Source organism: Lolium perenne, chromosome 1 (genome assembly GCF_019359855.2).
Source record: "Lolium perenne isolate Kyuss_39 chromosome 1, Kyuss_2.0, whole genome shotgun sequence".
NCBI lineage: Eukaryota > Viridiplantae > Streptophyta > Magnoliopsida > Poales > Poaceae > Lolium > Lolium perenne.
This window is the reverse complement of record NC_067244.2, coordinates 130,820,291-130,842,416: the sequence shown is the minus strand read 5'-3', so window position 1 is coordinate 130,842,416 and position 22,126 is coordinate 130,820,291. Positions and strand designations below refer to the sequence as shown.

General features: G+C 44.7%; 1 protein-coding gene and 2 long non-coding RNA genes across 4 annotated transcripts; 1 reads left to right on the top strand and 2 right to left on the bottom strand.

The window, feature by feature from the left end:
• Positions 1 to 331: 331 nt before the first annotated feature.
• On the bottom strand, positions 332 to 4,516 carry LOC127302408 (sucrose synthase 7). The gene is made up of 16 exons (XM_071818592.1): positions 4,386 to 4,516; positions 3,981 to 4,271; positions 3,706 to 3,898; positions 3,497 to 3,615; positions 3,185 to 3,401; positions 2,990 to 3,085; positions 2,733 to 2,909; positions 2,527 to 2,643; positions 2,267 to 2,433; positions 1,957 to 2,181; positions 1,547 to 1,868; positions 1,204 to 1,448; positions 949 to 1,087; positions 774 to 862; positions 668 to 691; positions 332 to 559 (listed from the first exon to the last, which is right to left on the bottom strand). The coding sequence occupies exons 1-16, from the start codon at positions 4,496 to 4,498 to the stop codon at positions 496 to 498; spliced, it is 2,598 nt and encodes an 865-aa protein (XP_071674693.1). The 5' UTR covers positions 4,499 to 4,516; the 3' UTR covers positions 332 to 495.
• LOC127302428 (uncharacterized) lies at positions 2,527 to 4,928 on the top strand. The gene is made up of 3 exons (XR_007852893.1): positions 2,527 to 2,657; positions 2,751 to 3,430; positions 3,535 to 4,928. It is a non-coding gene; the product is annotated as an uncharacterized lncRNA (long non-coding RNA).
• A 12,860-nt stretch (positions 4,929 to 17,788) lies between these two features.
• LOC127302399 (uncharacterized) lies at positions 17,789 to 21,652 on the bottom strand. 2 transcript variants are annotated; one of them, XR_011742458.1, is made up of 6 exons: positions 21,410 to 21,652; positions 21,181 to 21,267; positions 20,603 to 20,657; positions 19,171 to 19,635; positions 18,968 to 19,066; positions 17,789 to 18,730 (listed from the first exon to the last, which is right to left on the bottom strand). It is a non-coding gene; the product is annotated as an uncharacterized lncRNA (long non-coding RNA). The 2 variants fall into 2 exon arrangements; XR_011742457.1 differs by having other exon boundaries at positions 18,968 to 19,635.
• Positions 21,653 to 22,126: the final 474 nt, after the last annotated feature.

Genomic DNA, 22,126 nt, shown 5'->3' with positions numbered 1-22,126 from the left:
ACATGACATTAATAATCTGCCAGTAGCTATCACATGTGGTGTACTATGCTGGTCTATGTTTGTTTAAGTACCATCTACATTGAATCTTGAAACATGAGCATTCAAATGACGGCTTGCGTGACTTTCTTCTCTTTGTTGCTTTATTAATTACTTGCCCCTATCCTGCCAACATCGACGACAAATGTGCATTGAAGAGGTGTAAAGTGTAAGTTTGCAAATAATTTTCTGCAGTTATTTCTGACACTTTTTGCTAGTTCTGCTCTGCAGCTGTTGTTTTCACTTGCTTTATGCTAGTATCTTATTAGTCTTTTCCTTGCTGTTATAAGATGCATAACGAGTCAAACTGGTGTTTGGTCTCACATTTCTTTTTACACTGAAGATTCTCACAGAAGATTCTTTACTCTTTGTATCACTCTCACAACCATTATGGACAATTGCAGTTCAATTAGAACTCCAATAAGCACAGTTCTGGTTTATGATGTTTGGTCTTCACCTTCAAGCTGCATCCTTACAGAAGTTGGAGGTTGGGAGTACCGATCCGAGTAAGTTGCTTGCAATCCTGCACAAATACAGTATCCATGGATTAATCAATAAATGCTAGTGTGACTTGATCCTTCTATTTGCTGTTTTTCAGCCTGATGCAGTGATGCTTGCTGAGAACCCTCACCTCTGAATCCTTGTCTGCGGCCTTCTGCAGTGTTGAAACAGCAATCGGGTCAGTTCAGTTGCTTCCACGCCCTCTCTTCAGTAATTTTCGTAAGAATGGGCCATGCCTTTCTTTTGGCCTTGGCACGATCCTAGCAGCTGCCATGCTTTCCACTGGTTGTGTGGGTTGTTCGCCCAGTTTCGCGACAGTCTTTACCTGAAAAACAGTAGTAATAACAAATGACATTGGTGAAAACTGGTTTGGATTCTGTTTAGTTGGTCTTGCACTGGTTCTGAACTCACCAGCTGCCTGAACTGAAGGTTGTAGAACATCTGTAGGTACCGCTGTTTGGCCTGTCTCTCCTCCTTGTTGAGAGTCCTCCAGAAGCCGTACATTGATCCCATGTTCAGAACTTTAGTTGCATAAATCTGCCATGTGTAACTACAATCATAGAGAAGGCATAGTTCAATTAATCTGTGAACAAAAAACATGTTGTGTCCATAAGTGCATTTGATTGTATGAATATAGGTTCTAGAGAGAGCAGTGTGTAATTGTACCACTCATAGATGCGCTGGAGTCCAGCAGTGGACATTTTGTTCCAGTAGATGGGGTCCTCCTTGCATTTCTGAAAGAAGCCTGCAATCTTGTCACTCGCCTCCTGTCCGTTGAGTGGATTGATATGGAAGCCTGATACCTCGTCGACAATGATTTCTGCAGGCCCTCCTTGATTTGTTGCGAAGGTTGGTAGCCCACAGTTCATTGCCTCGATGACGGTTAGTCCAAATGCCTCGTACAGTGCAGGCTGAAAGACGCACAGTTCAGTCACATAGCCAGTGATTGAATTTCATACTTGATGTATCAGGAACACAAGTGTATATAACCCTTAAGCTGCCAGTGTACCTGAACGAAGGCCCCCCTGGTATCTGCAATGCAACGGTAGAGCTCCCCGTTGCGCACACGTTCAGTCTGTGCTTTTATCCAACGGATCTGTCCCTTGAGCTGGTACTTGTTTATCAAGCTGTGCATCTTGTTTATCTCCTCGATCTCTTCCCTGTCCTTTGACTGTGAAGGTTCCAGGAGCCCCCCAACAATGACCAGGTTGACAAGATCCCTGAGTTTCTTGTTCTGACCATACCATTCGACCAGCCCGGTGATGTTCTTCACCTTATCGAGCCTTGCCATCGAGAAGATGGTTGGCTTGCTCCTGTCCTCTAGGTACCCTCTGATTTGATCATATCAGAGTTCACAGTTTTTAGCAATTAATATCATCAATTAAGAATTAAAATCTTTTGCAAGGAATATATACTTACATGTGCTCATCATTGTCCTCCTTGCTGTAGAGTAGCTCCTCTATTTGGGGGTGCAAATCTGTCAGCCGCTTCTCCTTTTCTGTGAAGGGGAAGTAAACAGATTGATCGGCACCAGGGGCAGCAATGTTGAACTTGGGATCAAAGACGTTGATGCCTGTGGCGTAGCGACATAGTCCTGGCATCGTGAACGCGTAGTGACTCTCGTACTGGCCAGGCTTCTCTTTGCTGAATTTTATCAGTGAATTGTTGGATCAGCAGTATGCGATGTGACTCGTTGGGCAAGATGATTTTAGTTTACAGACTGACTGACCTTCCAGCTATTTCTTGGTAGGTGCTAGCAATGATGAAGTCGCTAGTGTTCATGGCGATCATGTCAGCAGTGAATTGGCAGGAGAAATGATATTTCTGGTCCATTTCTCTCCACTTGACATCTGAATCCTCGTACTTTGTCTTCTCAAGAGCATGCGCAATTGTTCCCTGTTGATTGATAAGATGATTTGTTGTAGTGTCAAGTTTGGTTGGGAGCAGAATAACATCTTACAGTGCTCTGTTTTGATGGTTCATTTTCACCTGGGTGACTCCTAGTTTGCTTGACAAGAGGGATGCTACTAAATTGCCGTCAGTATAATTGCCGATAACCAAGTCTGGTTTTCCCTCCAGTATGTCAAGAATCTTGACCGAAGAATCCTGAAATCACCGCGGTAAGAGTTTGTTCTCGGTGTTGCATCCAGTTCATGATGTGTTATCAATACCAAGAAAATTCCTAGCTGACATACCTGGGCATATCTCTCCAGGTAAGGATAAATGTCAAACCGGGAAACCCATTGGCGAAGATCTTTCCCATCATCAGTCTTGAATGGTACGCGGAGGATGCTTGAGTGCTTTGTGTGCTCTACCGGTTCAAGCTCGACGTTGCACTTGGTGCCCTTTGCTTCTGGTATAAGTCTTGTTAACTGCAACATGATCGTCAGATGCTCCATTCCAGGATTGTCAGTTTAGTAGGCCTAGTTTAATGAAGACGGTCGAAGTTTACCACGAGAATCTTCGGAGTAATATTCAGGCCCTGCTGCTTGATTCTTTGCAACAATTCCTCTTCTAGAGCTCTAACTTGGTCCAGGATGTAAACTACCTGTCGAGAAAATTACGACCCATTGGCTTCTTTCTCAAGCATGAATAATTGTGGATTCGGGGTTCTGTATCTGCCAGTGTAAGCTAATGATCACTATACCTGACCGCCGGTATCCGGCAACCCAAGGACCTTCTCCTGACCAAAGTAACCATGGATGGAGAAGATCACAATGTTGAAAACCGATGGCATACTGCTGAAAAACTTCTCCATGTTGACAGGATCTGGTGCCTGGAGCACTTCAGATATGCAGTTGAGTGTCTCTCTGCACGTTTTGGCAGTGTCACCCCATCCTTTCTCCAATCCCCACTCCTGAAACCTGCAATGGCCAGCGAACATATCGATCAGGTATATAAATGCTTTGTTGGTTTCGATCTTTGTCTATCTCTGCTTACAAGATGGTCTATTATTTACTTTGTTTCAAACTTCTGGTACGGTGTGTTCCTCGGCAGGCCGGCGAGGAAGACCTCTGCGAGAAGCAACGCTGTCTGAAGCTTGTCAGCGGTATCTAGTGTTTCACTGATCATCAGTTTCTGCATGACAGGGAGGAAAGATGAAGCTCATTTCAGCTAGCAAATCTACCATCAAGCTTAGCGAATGGATGGTCAGTTTGATATGCTTACCTCACCACGGTAGTTCAGCGTGAGCAGGTAGTCCAGCAACGGCTTCATGTTCTCCGTCTTGCCGCTCAGTTTCGAAGACATGAACCGGGAGACAAACTGCGCCCCGTTCCCGATGGATGATGGCAGTGTGAGATGCGGTGTCGAGAGGTCCAGCGCGCCGAAATCGACTTCGAGCGAGTTGTCATCACGTGCCCTGGAGAAAACAGCAGGTGGGTCTGGGTTTTAAATTTGTTCAGGCTACGTGCAGTGGCAGGTTTGTGTGTGTAATGCAGTACCATTTGTCATCAAAGAGGGTCTCCTTGCACTTGAGGTAATCCGCTGGCGTGACCTGCTCCACCGAAAGGTCTCCGGAATGCACTTTGATGTACTCCCAGACACCGGGGTTTGTCCTGACAGCGAAGGCAACGAAAGGCGGGAGCACAACAGCCTCCTGCGTGGAGCAGATCACGTAGCCGAGGAAGCCCTCAGCGAGCTTGGCCTTCTCGAGCTTGTCATCATCCGCCGACCTCTCAAGCTCCTCCACCAGCTGCCGGTTCTTCATCAGCCTCCTGCCCTTGGAGACGTACCTGCAAACAGATCGCCGAGAAGCATTTGATCGATCACCACGAGTGCTTATGTAGACTTCAGAGAAAGAAATGAAGAGCTAGGGGGAGGAGGGCGGGAATGATTATTTGTGGTACCTTTGGAAGCACCTCTTCATCTGGTAGCGGCTCTGTCGCAGCGCCTCCGGCATCATGTCAGCGACGCTGTCGGACCTCCTAAGGACGCCGCCGGGCATGGAGGAGGAGGCCATGGCTGAGTTGCGGGTGGATGCCTGGATGGTGTAGCTTGATGGTGGTGTTGGGCAATGATCGTCATGGTAGCAATATATAGGCTGGGTAGAGAAGGAAAGGGCACGAAGATGGAGATGGAAGCAAGTTAATTATGCTCTCTGTGCGCGTTTCTCTGTCAATGTCTCTTTCCTAACAAGAGGAAGATGGAAGGAGAGGAGAGGAAGCAAAGGAAGGAAGAATTATGGGAGGCAAGCAAGGCATTTTTGTTTCCCTTATTAATTAATTTACACCACCTTCTGCATCATCATCATAATCCCCATGTATTATTATTCCCCGTAAGATTCACTCATCAGTGTCGTATTTCTGTCCTCTGTTAATTGCAAAAGGGAACTGTCGCATGTCGGGAAATGCTCAGATATTTCAGTGAAATTAAAGCTTTTTGTTTGTTTATTGAGAAAAGTGGTATACAGAAGAATGTGAAATTTGACTGTTTGCTTTGCCGTGGTCGCATAGATAACTAAGCTAACACGTAGCCTAGACTTTTGGGTTTATACCTTTACAGGCAGCCACCCTGTTATATGAACTCGTGCACCTGCAACTACTAGTCCACCATTTGAATTGAAAAGTTGCTCAGAATTTTTAGAATCCTCAAATTTCTTAGAGCATCTCCAGTCGCGTCCCCCAAAGGGATTTGGGGCGCGTCGGACAAAAAAACGTTCTCAGCCGCGTCCCCCAAAGCCTCTTTTTGTCGGGCGCGACCCGATACGGTGTCCGGTGCCTCGAGCCCGTCCCCGGCCCACAGGGGACGCTCCGGGGACGCCGGACACACCGAAAAGCGAGGCGAAGTGACGGGGGCCCAACGCGTCAGCGGCACAGAGAAAATTCGTCAGCCGCTCCCGCCAAATCGCGCCTCTCCCGTCACATCGCTCCTCTCCCGCCGCGCATTTCTCCCTCCCGCCGCCACCCTCTCCCCATCCATGGCGCCACCGACTGCCCCCAAAAAAATAGCCAAGAAAGGGACCAAGAAGCCGCCGGGCAATGGGACAAAAGGGGTGAAGACGCCCTTCGCGAAGCCGCGGAAGGTGCCGGCTCCGAAGAAGAAGCTGGAAGGCTGGACCGATGATCAATGGCATCAACACTGTCTGCGCCGGAAGTTGTCGACGGCGGAGCAGAAAGGACGGAGGGTGGCGCAGGTGGAGAAGAAGGCGTTGGCGGCGCACGCTCACCAGCACGCCTCTAGAGGATCAATGTTTGTGCGAGTCGTGGGCGGCGGTGAGCCATGACTCCATCATCGGCGCCAACCAAAAATACGGGGAGTATTGGGCGAGGATCAAGGCCGAGTTCGATGAGCGCAAGCTCATGAAGGCGAATACAACAAAGTGACAATGAAGAGGAGCCAAAAGGCAATGTCGACGCGATGGGCCATCATCCAGGCGTCGGTGAACATGTTCCATGGTTTCCATCATGACTTAGAGACCAGAGGCGACAGCAGCGCCGACATCGCCCAACTGGTACGACTCTTTCTTACATAATCCGTAGCGCCTACAATGTGTTCGATGAAATGATTGCTCTTCCTTTGGTTAGTTTGACAAGGCCATGGATTTGTACCGAAAGAACTCGGATGGGCATAAGTCGTTCGCGCTGATGCATTGCTATACCACGCTGATGCATTGCTATACCAAGCTCAAGATGAACCACAAATGGATGTTGACGCGCGTTTCGTTGTCCAAGGGGAAAGACACCATTGATCTGGATGCGCCGCTGGCAACATCGACAGGGCGCCCTAGCGGCAACAAGGCTGCCAAGGCCGCCTTGGTCGACGCTGCGTCGGTCGAGAAGACGCAGGCGTCGCTCACGCAGTGCCTCGTCGAGGTCTCCTCGACCTTGCTCTACCGCCACAAAAAGGACGAGGAAAGGTGTGCGGCGCTGCTCAAGAGGCAAGAGGAGAACATGTCCCTGCTGAGAGCGTCGATAGAAGGAATGTCTCCCCGGACGCGAGGGGCGCACAACTTCTTCAAAGGCCATATCCTCGACAACATCAAAGCGGAGTCCGAGGCGGCGGCCCAGGCAGCGGCAGCGGCAACGGCAGCGGCCCCGACCCCGGAGCAAGAGCTGGCAGATGCATCCGCTACTACACCTGCGTCGGCCTCTGCCTCGACGTCGGCGATGGAGCATGTACACCGGGCAGATCACGACGAGTTCATCGTGAACGACGGGCCTACGTCGATTCAGGATGCGCCGTCGGCGTCGGCATCGCCCTACAGCAACCCCTTCTTTTAATTCTATCGTCGACCTCTAATATGGTCGCGTGCCCAGTACTTTGATCGCCGCTACTCTGATCGTGACGACTTCGGCGGGAACGATCTCTTTTGAATGTAAACTATTTTAATTCCTCATTGGTGACGGTCTTTGGCGGACGCGACTGGGGAGCGACGTCCCCCAAACGTGACACGAACAAAACTTGTCCCCAAAACGCTCGATCCGGCGCCGTTTGGGGACGGTTTGGGGGACGCGACCGGAGATGCTCTTACATGTCATTTTAAATGTAGATATTGGTTTGGCTAGAATCCTCAAATTGCTTACATGTCAAGGCTCCTACTAACGGAGGATCGAGGCCTCCTCTCTGATCTCAAGAGGTTTGGCCTCAGACACTGGGTGTGTGTTTGGTAGCCCGGGGGAGCACAGATTTTCCCATCTCAACCGAGATATTTGAGAGAGAACATGTTTGTTAGGTCGGGTCGGGCCTTCCCAGCACTGGCGACCTCATACGAAAAACGCCTCAGAGCCAGGCTGACGAGCGAAGCTCAAATCGAGCTTCCCTCCTCGCCCGGGCTCTCCTCATCCCGCGAAACACTGTTTCGGGCCCCCACCGCACCCCACAACCCCCACCCGACCCGTTCATTCCCCCCTCGCACCCCTTGTCCTCCTCTCTCCCACGCGAGCGACGCCTGCTTCCACCGAGCGCTGCCTCCTCGCACAGGGCGCTGATGTCTACTCACGCTTCTATTCCTGTAGACGGTGTTGGGCCTCCAAGAGCAGAGGTTTGTAGAACAGCAGCAAGTTTCCCTTAAGTGAATCACCCAAGGTTTATCGAACTCAGGGAGGAAGAGGTCAAAGATATCCCTCTCAAGCAACCCTGCAATCACGATACAAGAAGTCTCTTGTGTCCCCAACACACCCAATACACTTGTCAGATGTATAGGTGCACTAGTTCGGCGAAGAGATAGTGAAATACAAGTAATATGGATGAATATGAGTGGTAATAGCAATCTGAATAAAATATGGCAGCGAGTAAACATGCAACAGAACAGTAAATAAACGGAGATTCGATGTTTGGAAACAAGGCCTAGGGATCATACTTTCACTAGTGGACACTCTCAACATTGATCACATAATAAAACCACTCTACACTCTCTTGTTGGATGACAAACACCATTAATTGTGTAGGGTTACAAGAGCACCTCAATGCCGGAGTTAACAAGCTCCGCAACATTCGATGTTCATATTTAAGTAACCTTAGAGTGCATGATAGACCAACGCAATTATACCGAGTACTAACATAGCATGCACACCGTCACCGACAGACTATGAAAGGGGGGATAGATCACATCAATACTATCATAGTAATAGTTAACTTCATAATTTACAAGAGATCACAATCATAGCTTATACCAAGTACTACATGATGCACACACTGTCAACATTACATCATGGAGGAGGAATAGACTACTTTAATAACATCACTAGAGCAGCACATAGATTAATAGTGATACAAAGCTCATCGTATGAATCTCAATCATGTAAGGCAGCTCATGAGATCATTGTATTGAAGTACATGGGAGAGAGATTAACCACATAGCTACCGGTACATCCCTTAGCCTCGAGGGAGAACTACTCCCTCCTCATCATGGGACACAGCGATGGCGATGAAGATGGCGGTGGCGTCGATGGAGATGCCTTCCGGGGGCAATTCCCCGTCCCGGCGGCGTGCCGGAACAGAGACTTCTGTCCCCCGAATCTTGGCTTCGCGATAGCGGCGGCTCTGGAAGGTTTCTCGTACCGTGGCTTATTCCCCTCGAAGTTTTAGGTCAGAACGGCTTAAATAGGCGAAGAGTCGGAGTCGGAGGGTTTCTGGGGGCTCCACACACCAGGGGGCGCGCCCCCCTCTGGCCGCGCCGCCACCACGTGTGGGGCCCCCAGGGCTACCCTCTGGTCCCTGTCTGGCTCTCTGGAAGCTTCCGGGAAAAAGGTTCTGGGCGTTGATTTCGTCCAATTCCGAGAATATTACCTTACTAGGATTTTTGAAACCAAAAAGAGCAGAAAACATGAACTGGCACTTCGGCATCTTGTCAATAGGTTAGTTCCGGAAAATGCATAATAATGACATAAAGTGTGTATAAAACATGTGTGTATCATCATAAAAGTAGCATGGAACATAAGAAATTATAGATACGTTGGAGACGTATCAGCATCCCCAAGCTTAGTTCCTCGAGTAGGTAAACGATAACAAAGATAATTTCTTAAGTGACATGCTATCATAATCTTGATCATACTATTGTAAAGCATATGAGATGAATGAAGTGATTCAAAGCAATGGTAAAGACAATGACTAAACAACTAAATCACATAGCAAAGACTTTTCATGAATAGTACTTTCAAGACAAGCATCAATAAGACTTGCATAGGAGTTAACTCATAAAGCAATAAATTCATAGTAAAGGCATCGAAGCAACACAAAGGAAGATATAAGTTTCTGCGGTTGCTTTCAACTTCAACATGTTTATCTCATGGATAATTGTCAACACAAAGTAATATGATGAATGCAAATAAACAAGTATGTAAGAATCAATGCACAGTTGACACAAGTGTTTGGTTCTAAGATAGAAGGAAGTAGGTAAACCGACTCAACATAAAGTAAAAGAATGGCCCTTCACAGAGGGAAGCATGGATTACTATTTTTGTTCTAGAGCTTTTATTTTGAAAACATAGAAACAATTTTGTCAACGGTAGTAATAAAGCATATGTGTTATGTATAAGGCATCTTATAAGTTGCAAGCCTCATGCATAGATTACCAATAGTGCCCGCACCTTGTCCTAATTAGCTTGGATTTACATGGATTATCATTGCATAGCATATGTTTTAACCAAGTGTCACAAAGGGGTACCTCTATGCCGCCTGTACAAAGGTCTAAGGAGAAAGCTCGCATTGGATTTCTCGGTTTTGATTATTCTCAACTTAGACATCCATACCAGGACAACATAGACAACAGATAATGGACTCCTCTTTAATGCATAAGCATTCAACAACAAATAATATTCTCATAAGAGATTGAGGATTAATTGTCCAAACTGAAACTTCCACCATGGATCATGGCTTTAGTTAGCGGCCCAATGTTCTTCTCTAAAAATATGCACACTCAAACCATTTGATCATGATAAATCACCCTTACTTCAGACAAGACGAACATGCATAGCAACTCACATGATATTCAACAAAGGTAATAGTTGATGGCGTCCCCAGAAACATGGTTACCGCTCAACAAGCAACTTATTAAGAAATAAGATACATAAGTACATATTCAATACCACAATAGTTTTTAAGCTATTTTTCCCATGAGCTATATATTGCAAAGACAAAGAATGGAATTTTAAAGGTAGCACTCAAGTAATTTACTTTGGAATGGCGGAGAAATACCATATAGTAGGTAGGTATGGTGGACACAAATGGCATAGTTTTTGGCTCAAGGATTTGGATGCACGAGAAGTATTCCCTCTCAGTACAAGGCTTTGGCTAGCAAGGTTGTTTGAAGCAAACACAAGTATGAACCGGTACAACAAAATTTACATAAGAACATATTGTAAGCATTATAAGACTCTACATTGTCTTCCTTGTTGTTCAAACACCTCACCAGAAAATATCTAGACTCTAGAGAGACCAATCATGCAAACCAAATTTTAACAAGCTCTATGTAGTTCTTCATTAATAGGTGCAAAGTATATGATGCAAGAGCTTAAACATGATCTATATGAGCACAAAAATTGCCAAGTATCAAATTATTCAAGATATTATACCATTTACCACATGCAGCATTTTCTGTTTCCAACCATATAACAATGAATGAAGCAGTTTCAACCTTCGCCATGAACATTAAAGTAAAGCTAAGAACACCAGTGTTCATATGAACGAACGGAGCGTGTCTCTCTCCCACACAAGCCTGAATTTATTCAGAGAATAACAAAACGAAAATAAAAGCACACAGACGCTCCAAGTAAAGTACATAAGATGTGACGGAATAAAAATATAGTTTCAATAGAAGAAGCCTGATAAATTGTTGATGAAGAAGGGGATGCCTTGGGCATCCCCAAGCTTAGACGCTTGAGTCTTCTTGAAATATGCAGGGATGAACCACAGAGGCATCCCCAAGCTTAGACTTTTCACTCTTCTTAATCATATATCATCCTCCTCTCTTGACCCTTGAAAACTTCCTCCACACCAAACTCAAAACAAACTCATTAGAGGGTTAGTGCATAATCAAAAATTCACATGTTCAGAGGTGACACAATCATTCTTAACACTTCTGGATATTGCCCAAGGCTACTGAAAGTTAATGGAACAAAGAAATCCATCCAACACAGCAAAAGAGGCAATGCGAAATAAAAGGCAGAATCTGTCAAAACAGAACAGTCCATAAAGACGAATTTTTCTGGGGCACTTAACTTGCTCAGATGAAAATGCTCAAATTGAATGAAAGTTGCGTACATATCTGAGGATCACTCACGTAAATTGGCAGATTTTTCTGAGTTACCTACAGAGAATACTACTCAAATTCGTGGCAGCAAGAAATCTGTTTCTGCGCAGTAATCCAAATCTAGTATCAACCTTACTATCAAAGACTTTACTTGGCACAACAATGCAATAAAATAAAGATAAGAAGAGTTTGCTACAGTAGTAACAACTTCCAAGACTCAAATATAAAACAAAAGTGCAGAAGTAAAATAAAAACATGGGTTATCTCCCAAGAAGTGCTTTCTTTATAGCCATTAAGATGTGCTCAGTAATTTTAATGATGCACTCCCAAGAAATAAGAGTTGAAGCAAAAGAGAGCATCAAAAAGCAAATTCAAAACAAATTTAAGCCTGACCCACTTCCTATGAAAAGGAATCTTGTAAATAAACAAATCATGTAGGCATAATGCAATAAGCATAGGAAAACTAGACAAGCGCAACTTCAAGATTTTCAGCAAAAAGAGAGGTGTTTTAGTAACATGAAAATTTCTACAACCATATTTTCCTCTCTCATAAAGATTTTCAGTAGCATCATGAACAAACTCAACAATATAACTATCACATAAAGCATTCTTATCATGAGTCTCATGCATAAAATAATTATTACTCCCAACATAAGCATAGTCATTCTTATTAATTGTAGTGGGAGCAAATTCAACAAAGTAGCCATCATTATTATTCTCATCAAGTGTAGGAGGCATAGTATAATCATAATAAAATTTATCCTCCATAGTAGGCGGCACCAAAAGACCACTATCATTATAATCATCATAAATAGGAGGCAAAGTATAATCAAAGAAAATTTTCTCCTCAATGCTTGGGGGACTAAAAATATCATGCTCATCAAAACCAGCTTCCCCAAGCTTAGAACTTTCTATAGTATTAGCAACAATGGTGTTCAAAGCGTTCATACTAATATCACTACTAGCATGCAAATAAGGTTGCATAGGTTTTTTAATTTTCGCATCAAACAATCCATGTCTTAACTCAGGAAATAGCTTAAAAAGCTCACTGTTACTTTCCATTATGCCTAACTAGTGAAAATAAAAACAAGAAACAAAAAGATGCAATTGCAGGATCTAAAGGAAATAGCTTCGAGCACTCACACACCGGCAACAGTGCTAGGAAATAGCTTAGTAGTCGGAGGATGTGAATACCTTTTACCTTACCTCCCCGGCAACGGCGCCAGAAAATAGCTTAGTTGCCGGGGTCCGGAGTGTGAGTGCCTTTTACCTTTCCTCCCCGGCAATGGCGCCAGAAAATAGCTTGATGTCTACTCACGCTTCTATTCCTGTAGACAGTGTTGGGCCTCCAAGATCAGAGGTTTGTAGAACAACAGCAAGTTTCCCTTAAGTGAATCACCCAAGGTTTATCGAACTCAGGGAGGAAGAGGTCAAAGATATCCCTCTCAAACAACCCTGCAATCATGATACAAGAAGTCTCTTGTGTCCCCAACACACCCAATACACTTGTCAGATGTATAGGTGCACTAGTTCGGCGAAGAGATAGTGAAATACAAGTAATATGGATGAATATGAGTGGTAATAGCAATCTGAATAAAATATGGCAGCGAGTAAACATGCAACGAAACAGTAAATAAACGGAGATTCGATGTTTGGAAACAAGGCCTAGGGATCATACTTTCACTAGTGGACACTCTCAACAATGATCACATAATAAAACCACTCTACACTCTCTTGTTGGATGACAAACACCATTAATTGTGTAGGGCTACAAGAGCACCTCAATGCCGGAGTTAACAAGCTCCACAACATTCGATGTTCATATTTAAGTAACCTTAGAGTGCATGATAGACCAACGCAATTATACCGAGTACTAACATAGCATGCACACCGTCACCGACAGACTATGAAAGGGGGGATAGATCACATCAATACTATCATAGTAATAGTTAACTTCATAATCTACAAGAGATCACAATCATAGCTTATACCAAGTACTACATGATGCACACACTGTCAACATTACATCATGGAGGAGGAATAGACTACTTTAATAACATCACTAGAGCAGCACATAGATTAATAGTGATACAAAGCTCATCATATGAATCTCAATCATGTAAGGCAGCTCATGAGATCATTGTATTGAAGTACATGGGAGAGAGATTAACCACATAGCTACCGGTACAGCCCTTAGCCTCGAGGGAGAACTACTCCCTCCTCATCATGGGGGACAGCGATGGCGATGAAGATGGTGGTGGTGTCGATGGAGATGCCTTCCGGGGGCAATTCCCCGTCCCGGCGGCGTGCCGGAACAGAGACTTCTTTCCCCCGAATCTTGGTTTCGCGATGGCGGCGGCTCTGGAAGGTTTCTCGTACCGTGGCTTATTCCCCTCGAAGTTTTAGGTCAGGACGGCTTAAATAGGCGAAGAGTCGGAGGGTTTCTAGGGGCTCCACACACCAGGGGGGCGCCCCCCCTCTGGCCGCGCCGCCACCATGTGTGGGGCCCCCAGGGCTCCCCTCTGGTCCTTCTCTGGCTCTCTGGAAGCTTCCGGGAAAAATAAGGTTCTGGGTGTTGATTTCGTCCAATTCCAAGAATATTTCCTTACTAGGATTTCTGAAACCAAAAGCAATGAGAAACAGAACTGCACTTCGGCATCTTGTCAATAGGTTAGTTCCAGAAAATGCATAATAATGACATAAAGTGTGTATCAAACATGTGTGTATCATCATAAAAGTAGCATGGAACATAAGAAATTATAGATACGTTGGAGACGTATCAGGCGCCAGCGCCGCCTCCCTGCGCACCGAGCGCCTGCGCCGCCTCCTACCACCGAGCGCCTCCTCTCCCACGTGAGCGCCTCCTCCCTGCGCACCGAGCGCCTGCGCCGCCTCCTACCACCGAGCGCCTCCTCTCCCACGCGAGCGCCGCCTCCCTGCGCACCGAGCGCGATGACGGCGTCCAGGGCCATGGCTGCATCTCGCACCGCAGCTGTGCTCGCGCGACGATGGCCTCGACGACCCAACTTGCCCTCACCACACACGGAGGAGGAGAGGCTCAACCTTCCCGCGGCTGCTCCTCTCACCGGCGGCGACTCCTCAAGCCTAAGCCCAACATTACAGGACCCGATTGCTTTTAAAGTTTTCTATTCAGAGACCCGATTGCTTTTTCGTTTTGTATTTAGGGACCTAATTGCTTTTTATTTTAGTATAGCACCGCTCAGGTCATACATGAGAACCAAACAACTTCTCCACTCAGAATTTCTCAACTCATACGGTCTGCCAAACAAGCCAAAATTCTCAACTCAACACAGTTGAGGTCAACAGGGATGAGGTGAGAAACGCTTGTTGACCTCCCACTGAACTCAACACTTGCCTCCCACTGAAGTTAATCTTCTATATATACCCCAGTTTCTGCCAAAAGTTTCGTCCAACTTTTTATTGGACCGTTTTGCCCTCCCACCAAATTGCATACTAGGCTCCCGTTTGGGTCTTATTATTGGATCTTGAGGGAATAGCACTTTGCACCACTTCTTGGGGCTAACGTTGCACAAAACCACAACTTGAGTTTTGTTTTGCACAAAACACCACATTTTGCTGAAATTGTTTGCAGGGAACACCCTAGTAGTCATTAGCTAGCCTAATAGGCCATTAGCAAATTTGGGCCCACTTCCAAGAGCTCAGGTCATGCTCAAGGTGAGGGAACTGGTATGCTCGGACCAGTTCAACCCGATAGGAAACCCTCGACCTAGGCCGCCCACCCACACCAAGTGCTCCAACGGCGGGAGAGGTGGTGCTTCGACAACTGGGATGGGGGAGCCGGAGGAGTTTCCCCCGACCACGAAATTTTTGGAGCCGGAGAACCTAAGATCGACTGGTTTGGAGTTGAACCGGCCTCCAACAAGCCAGAGACATGGGTGGGGGCTAGGGGTGGAGCTCTATACGTGGTACCTGAATACCTAATGCATGTGCATCAGGGTCATTGAATTATTTTAGTAGCAATTTTGGGCTTAATAAGTCAAATACATTAGGTTAGGCTAACTAATGTGCATCGTTTCGAACCTAAATGTATGCTTGTTAAGTATTTGTGGTTAACTTGTCCTGTACAATCTAATCAAATTCCATTTCTCTGTCTTGTACAAACTGTTAAATATATGTGCAATTTTTTCCAACAAATAAGCTAGACTAGAAAATACTCCCAAAAAATGGTCTGAGCAGACCAATTTGGGTGCCTTGAGATGCGATTTTTCTTAGTAATACATTTTTCTTTATTTTCATAAATAATACTCATTTTCGTTAATTTGCAGAAATAATACTCCATCGTGAAGAAGGAACCCGATTAGAAGGGGAAGACAGACCCGAGTGGGACTAATCGGGGGTAGCCTAGCCATATAGTTGGAGATTTGGTGGGCCACGTGCGGCTCGCTGCTTCCCCTAGCCCCACCCATGTATCTGCCTTGTTGGAGGCCGGTTCAACTCCAAACGAGTCGATGTTAGGTTGTCCGACTCCAAAAATTTCGTGGTCGGGGGAAACTCCTCCGGCTCCCGCGTTCCTGTCGTCGAAGCACCACCTCTCCCGCCGTCGGAGAACCTGGTGTGGGTGGGCGGCCTAGGTCGAGGGTTTCCTATCGGGTTGAACTGGTCCGAGCATACCAATTCGCTCACCTTGAGCGTGACTTGAGCTCTTGGAAGTGGGCCCAAATTTGCTAATGGCCTATTAGGCTAGCTAATGACTACTAGTGTGTTCTCTGCAAACAACTTCAGCAAAATGTGGTGTTTTGTGCAAAATAAAACTCAAGTTGTGGTTTTGTGCAAAATAAAACTCAAGTTGTAGTTTTGTGCAACGTTAGCTCCAACAAGTGGTGCAAAGTGCTATTCCCTCTTGGATCTTGCTCCTCCTCTTAAGCTTCCTGCTCCGATTCGAGACCACCCGAGACGCCCTGCCACCGCAGAATACACCGCCCGTTCCTGTTCACCAGTGTTGGCTCTGTCTGGCCCCAGTCCCCCTCCTCAGCTCTCCCTAATCTCGCATCGGCGGCGCCCGTCGGGAGAGGTGGTCGCGGCGGCAGAGAGCGATCTGCGTCGCACGCGAGCTAGGGATGGTCGGCCATGCCGGTAGGCCAGAAGGACATCGCGGCGACATGTGCCACTTCGCGCTCGGGGGAGGTATTCCAAGCGGTAGGCGAGCCTGATCCGCGTCGCCTGCGAGCTAGAGAAGCTCGGCCATGGTGCGAGGCCACGAACGTCTCTTTCCCGGTGGAGGAACTGAAACGCCGTGTCCCCCATGGCAGGTGTCCGCCCATCCGCGCGTTGGGTGAGTCCCTGGTAGGTGTATTGCGTCGATGAGGTTCTGGAGAACGCTGAGGGTGGCGCTCCTGCTAGGGAATGTGTCTCTTTGATGAGTACGCACGAAACATGTTTGTGGAAATGCATGAGTGGTTGTACGGTGTTGGTCTTGCACAGTTTTGGTACAGACGTGGGAGATGGTTCACAATGGGGTCGTGGTAGTGGTGCGGGGACGACGAACCGTTTTCCTGGGTCGGCCAGGGCGGGGCGTGGTGAGGAGCAGGCCAAGACGTGCATGCGTCGAGCAGCCTCCTGCCATGATGTTGATCTGCTCTCGGTCTTTCTCCGCGCCTTTTTTTTTTTTTCTTTTTTTGAGAAAGTTGTCTGCTCCGTGCGCGTGTGACTGGTTCTGCTGCCTTCCGTCCTAGCTATGTGCGTGTGGATGCTACACGTAGGATCGAATTGCTATCTGATTCCTAGCTGACTGTCCGTGGATGATACTCGTACATGCTACAAGTGCAAATAATTGTTTGCAATGTCAAATCTATTTAATTTTAGAGAAAAAATCCACATCTTAATTCATTCCGTTTGTCTTTCTTCACAAACTCAAGCATGCAAGCAAATAATCTAGATAAATGGATAGATTGCCTGCTTTACATTTAGTTTATATTTCACCATATTTTAATTACAAATGGATAAATTGATCCATAACAATGCACATTTTTTGTTTCATGCAATTGGATTTTTTTTTACTACATATGTTGGCAAAGCATTTACCTAAGTAGCAACCGATGATGCAGCTGTATTTAAATATCAACAGAGCTATGCATTCATATCCTGCAGCGACAGAGGTGTTCATATATGAATGGGTCTATTGGAGTGGTCTCGGGCTCTACTGCTGGCTAGCTACTCGAGGACGACTCCGAATTGCTGCTTCCTGCCCACGTGCGCATGGCTTTGCTTCTATCTATCTGGAGCGTGGTCTCGCGCGGGTTTGGCATAGCTACGCACTACGCAGCTAGCGCACTACTATGCCAAACAAACAGAGATGTCCACGGATAAATGTGAATCACACTTGCAGTTTTCCCAAGCAAAGCTTTGTCAAGCGACTCGAGCTTGATTCAAAAAGTCCGCCGAGCTTCAAGTCAGGTTTGTGTTTAGCTTGTGTAGCTCTCAAGTCGATTTTAGGTAGGTTCCGCTGAGGAAGGTGCATGGTGCAGCCCACTCCATCCCAACTAGATTTTATTGTGCGCCTTGGCGCACGATCCCGTGAAGTTTGTGTCAATGTTTATTTTATATACTACAATTGGAAACATCGATGATAATTAGCATTAAGTAAAGAGTGAATAATTATCCGATAGGCATCAGGTACCGTCAGGTTGCACATGTCCAATGTCTATAGTGTGTACTAATAGGGCATGTGAGGAGCACCTCTTATATCACCACCATTCCATTGCCATCCTGTGTGAACACTGAACACCAGGTCCGCAGTGATTGTGTGTCGATGCTCGTTCATCTTCATGCCCTTCTTCCATCCCGGATTGACATGGATCTTCAGGATCTCTTCCCCTAGGATTGTCCTGCAAAGCTACCATGAATACACATTAGTATTTTGTTTTGTGCACAGACTCATTTGCTCATTTTCAGTAAATAATTCAAAATGATGAAGCGCGCCAAAATTTAGAGCATGCTGAATAATTCTTAACACTGTAAACCAAGATCACATGGTTGAATTGTTGGGCTGAATCAGAACAGTCATTGCACAATGAAAAAAATCTTGCTTCGTAGACCATGAACAACTGCAATGACCTAAACAAAATTTATGCAGAAATAAATATTTGGCTGCAAAACAAGCTCTACCACCTTATTCAGATTAGAAAGTATGGGTTCGTGTCCAATAAACCTGTGCGAACTGAAATAGCAAGTTCGTTAGGAAAGAAGAACAGAGAAAAAAATATTTGAGCCTGCTAGAGGTAAACTGAGAGCGAGACCTGAGATCAAGTGTAGGTGCACCTATCGTTTAGTTAATCAAACCAAAGGGGGAGGCAAAGGGACAAGGCTAGCTGCGGGAGAAGACGACGAGCCGCTGCAATATCCATCCCGGCGACCTGTTCTCCGCTGTGCTCAGGACGAGGTCGTCAAGCAAGGATGGAGAAGGCGAAGCCTGGCCAACCACCGGGCCCACAATGAAGAGGTCTCAGCTGCTCAGCAGCGGCCCTAGTTTGTCAGTACATATGGAATCAGCAAAGAAAAAACTGGGTACAATGGTCAGGATTGGCCTAGCTCCTAGTTTCTTGATGTGATTCTAAAAGTGCGGAAAGGAAAAAGTCATTAGAACGCAATAACACAACATCAGCATGATAATCCAACTAAATTCGTAGGATACTTGCTTCACTTCTTGTTACACGCATTCTACAGAAGGAAATTTTGCTTCAGTTAAGATATAAAACTAACCGAATGGAGCTCGTATGACCTTGGAGCCATCTTCGAAGATGGCTTGACCCTAACCAGTGAAGTAGAAATAATCCTTTCCCAATAGAACAATGATTTCATCTGAAACATAAATGAAGCAAACGCCTCACAACAAATGTAATTATATTATAACACATTGCATAAATATTACATTTTCAGTGGGTAGAAGGGAGATGACTCATGACCTTAGATGAAGATTAAAAAACATGAGCTCATAGCCGCCCTCTTCTCTTCCCTATCCACTCTTCATTACCACATCAGTGACACCCGCTGTCGAACTTCGAGGGCACACTACTACCAATGCTGAGCAACCAGTCAACCACCGTTCCTCACCACATTGCTTAGCATCCTCCTAGATGTGTGCCATCTCATCAGCGCTGCAAGAAAATCAGAACCTAAAAGTAGTAGTAATTATAGCATGCACCACAAAACAACCCAGAAAAATTCAAGAAAATAGGTATCTCACCATGTGCAAACTAACGATTGAAATCCATAAAGTGAAAGAAGAAAGAACCAAAGAAGAAAACAGAAGAAACAGAAAGAATATCGCCTGCGCTAAATGCTCCATGCTGTTGTGAGCCATCCTCCAACAACCAGGGGAGAAGAAGAGGATGTCATTGGGCTTCCTGCCGTCAGTGTTAGACTGCAGGCTGTGATAGGACTCACATGTCATTTCTGAGCCGTTCGTCCATCTGTGAAATAATATATATCTGCCTAGTTCTAAATCATGACAAAATATCGCACTAAGGATCTGAATTTATAAACAATTTTATCAGTTATAACATGAGCAAATGCATTTTGAACAAGGCAATGAACACAAAATATTACATGTCAACTGGAAATAGGCAAAGAAACAAAAACATCACTGTAATAATTTACGACCGGGACTATGCTAATTGCTAACAAAAAAATCCTACGTCAGAGCATACTTCAATTCCCAAAAAAACAATACAAGACGGATAGAATATGGCATTTCTATAGTTTCGAGTCAAATAATAAACACTAAGATCTCTAGCTTTTCTTGTTTCAAGTGAGCAAGATATTAATAAAATTATGTAGTCTCAAGCACACAACTAATTGACCTGAACACAACGTGGATGATACTGTATGTCGAAAGTCGGAGAGAACATGTTAATAATATCCTAATACTAAAGATTTTGCAAGATCTTCTTGCACGGACTTTCTATAGTTTCGAGACAAATAATGAACACTAATATCTATGGTATTTCTTTTTTCAAGTAAGCAAGAAACTAATCAAACTATATAGTCTCAAGCAAAGAACAAAGGGATCTGACCACAACGTGGATGATAAAAATCGGAGATAATGTGGTAATAATATCTTAATGCTACAGTAGCATCTTGCACAATCTTTCCCAATCTCTATGTATATAAATTCATGTAGAATTCCATTATTAGCAAAGGTTTTGCATAGAACATCCAGGATTCAAGAATTTATTTGCATTGGTGAGATACATGAGCTCACCAAACATTTTCGGACAACAATAACTGTAAAATATAGGGATTTAAGAATTTATGAAAGCCATTTGCTCTGTTATTTAAGAAATCAAGCATGCATTTTTTACACAGCATTAAGCATGGGGAATCAACAACATCTACCTTATCCATCAAATGAAGAGAATCTCCAGGACCAGGATATTAGTGTCTTCCATGACTGTGAGAAGTTTGAAATTTCTTAGTAAGTTCACCGTGTCGCATAGGGAAAGCTGATGCAGCAGATGATTTCTGAATCTTGTAAAAAGATATTTAGGTTACTGCAGTAAAATAAATTAACAGATCACTCATTTGCTTGTTCCAGGATCTGTTCATAAAACTGCAGAGTATTCCAAAAAAAAAAGAGACAAACTTGTCTTTTAAAAACCAGCTTTAGTATTACTAATTTGCCTTAGACCCAGGTTTGTAATGGTGGTGGCCATGTTTTTGTTCCAAAAAAACTTAAACAATGTTAACTGGTACACCATTAGAAACTGTAGGATGTTTTTCTTCAATGCCTAGTGCCACACACAACAAAAGTATGTCTTAATTATAATTTGGGCCTTTTATTGGTCTGATAAATACAAAAAATGTAAATTAAGTGGACATATAAAGTTAAACTCAAAAGGACGCCTTGATATATCACAATATTTGAAGTAGACATGTATAATGATAATCAAGCAACAAAATTGATAGGTTCTCACTCTAATTATCTTTGGATACTTTTGTGTTCAACAGGGTCCTTAGGCACCAACCTACCCAAATGCTTCTAGTTAGCGGGTTCAATATCCCTGTACCCACAAGGTAAAACACATTTAGAACTTCATCGAAAATGCTAGGTGAGCAATTTGGTGGTGCCAAAATAACATTGATAGGAAAATGATTCGGGAAGAAAAACCAACATGAATGCAGAGCGAGGAAGGAGGCCTTTACATTTGTACCAGTCGCATGTGTCTCACTACCAGACAAGCGATGGCCAACACCTGCTCCTCGTCGCCATTGATATCCAGGGCCTAGCCGCCTAGGTGCCACACTCCATGCCAACAGATCGAACACATGGATGTTGCCACCTCTGCCAGGAAAATACTTGATTGCTTCATATATCTTTTGGAGGACAAAATAAGCCCAAAGGCTGATTCCAGCACTAAAATAAAAGTGAGATGAGAAACATAAACTCTTCTAGCTTTCTTATTTTAGCATTTCCATAAACCAAAGGCAAAAGCTAGATTACACGAATAACCATCATAAATGCAAATCACCCAATTTCACCTAGCGTGAGCATGGTTAACTGATTCAAAGTGGCATAAATCTCATGTTACGGTGAACAGACTCAAAAGCTGCTAATTGCAACAAACAAAAACACAAAACCTCAATCTAGAAAGTGGTAGTGCAGCCACACCAGATTCCTTTTGACTACCAAATTGTCTCAAATAACCATGGCGCTCTTTTTATATAACATGCAACCTCAAATTTATATCAGCGAGGGTAAAATATGCTACAGTTGAACGCAACAAATCATCATTCTTGTACTAAGTCCGTACTAAACAAAAGTCATGATATCAAGTAATTTACAATTTCTTCTTTTTGCAGAAAGGACAAAAACTTATCACTCATCACTCAGTAGTAATTCAGATATCCAGCAAGACTATC

Coding starts and splice junctions, on each gene's coding strand:
- LOC127302408 (XM_071818592.1), bottom strand. CDS start 4,498: ATGGCCTCCTCCTCCATGCCCGGCGGCGTCCTTAGGAGGTCCGACAGC. Junction 3,616..3,705: donor CGCTGAACTACCGTGGTGAG/GTAAGCATATCA, acceptor CCTGTCATGCAG/AAACTGATGATCAGTGAAAC. Junction 692..773: donor GTGCCAAGGCCAAAAGAAAG/GCATGGCCCATT, acceptor TCAACACTGCAG/AAGGCCGCAGACAAGGATTC.